The following is a 1,081-nucleotide window of genomic DNA, read 5'->3' as shown; positions in this document are numbered from 1 at the left end:
GCTGTGTAATCTTCTATTTTCGGTAAAGATTCTGAGGAGGATTCTGATTTTGGTGAGAGTGAAGATAATGATGAAGCCTTCACTGTGAGAAAAAGTAAAGCTAAAGAAATAAAAAAGAAAGAAGTGAAGGTAAAACCCCCAGTAGAAAAGAAAGAGAAGAAACCTAAATCCAAATGTAATGCTTTGGGTAAGCTTGGTCCAAAACACTTAATTTTATAAAGGAAATGTATGTGGCTTGTTAATGCTGTATTTTTCTTATCTTTGCCTTTTTTCTCCTTAATGTTTTGCCAATTTTTATGCCTAGTTAAAATACATAGAAGAAAGCAGGATAGGGTGGCAAAGGAAGAAAAGCAGATAAGCATGCTACTGAATTTTTTTTGCAAATAAAGCATGCTTTATTATGTTTTTTTTTTTTTGCCAACTGTGCAACCACCACCCCCCTTTGCTATTTTCATAAGTGCAGTATGCCAATTTTTTTTGTGTCATTTGTGAAAAAAATACAGTAAGCCCCACTACCTATGCTAGCACTTAATGTATATCATCCACCTCTAGTACTCACAGCCACCTTCTGTGGTAGCTATTATCACCTGCATCTTACTAATGAAAAAAATGGAAGCTCATAGAGGTTACATATTTATTGGAATTCTGTAAGTGGAGAGCTGGTTTGTCCATTCAAAGCCTAAGCTCTATCCACAGGGCCACATTTTCTTCAGGAATTACTTACTTTCATGCTTGCCCTAGTCTTTGATTGGAGAACTCTTTTGCCAATGTTTAGGGCCCTTTTTTTTCAAACTAAATTCAGTAAGAAACCATTTTCACAATAAAGCTTTTGGAATTTGTTATGTTTTAAACATAAAAAACCAGACATATTTTTGAATTTATTTATAATATATAATTATTGTAAAATATAACTTCTACTAAGTGGATTTGTTTTATTTATTGACATTCATGTTTATGTGTTAGTTTTTTAATGTATATGCTACTTGAAATGAAAAGTTTCATTACCCAGACTTCCCATTTGTTAATGGTAGGAGTTGCTCTTGCCTTAAATAGCATGGTGCTGGGTACCTAGAATTAAATA

The 1,081-nt window shown here is 33.0% G+C and overlaps 1 protein-coding gene across 1 annotated transcript in view; it reads left to right on the top strand.

Annotated features, from left to right (window-relative positions):
- RAD51AP1 (RAD51 associated protein 1) overlaps positions 1 to 1,081 on the top strand; it is a 28,945-nt gene that overhangs the window by 21,998 nt on the left and 5,866 nt on the right. Inside the window, exon 6 of the mRNA XM_012556896.2 lies at positions 29 to 187. Coding sequence (XP_012412350.1) covers positions 29 to 187 — 159 coding nt within the window. The remainder of the gene's footprint in view (positions 1 to 28; positions 188 to 1,081) is intronic.

Source organism: Trichechus manatus, unplaced genomic scaffold (assembly GCF_000243295.1).
Source record: "Trichechus manatus latirostris isolate Lorelei unplaced genomic scaffold, TriManLat1.0 scaffold00081, whole genome shotgun sequence".
In the NCBI taxonomy this organism is placed as follows: domain Eukaryota; kingdom Metazoa; phylum Chordata; class Mammalia; order Sirenia; family Trichechidae; genus Trichechus; species Trichechus manatus.
The sequence above is the reverse complement of the archived record's forward strand: the minus strand, read 5'-3'. Positions and strand labels throughout refer to the sequence as shown.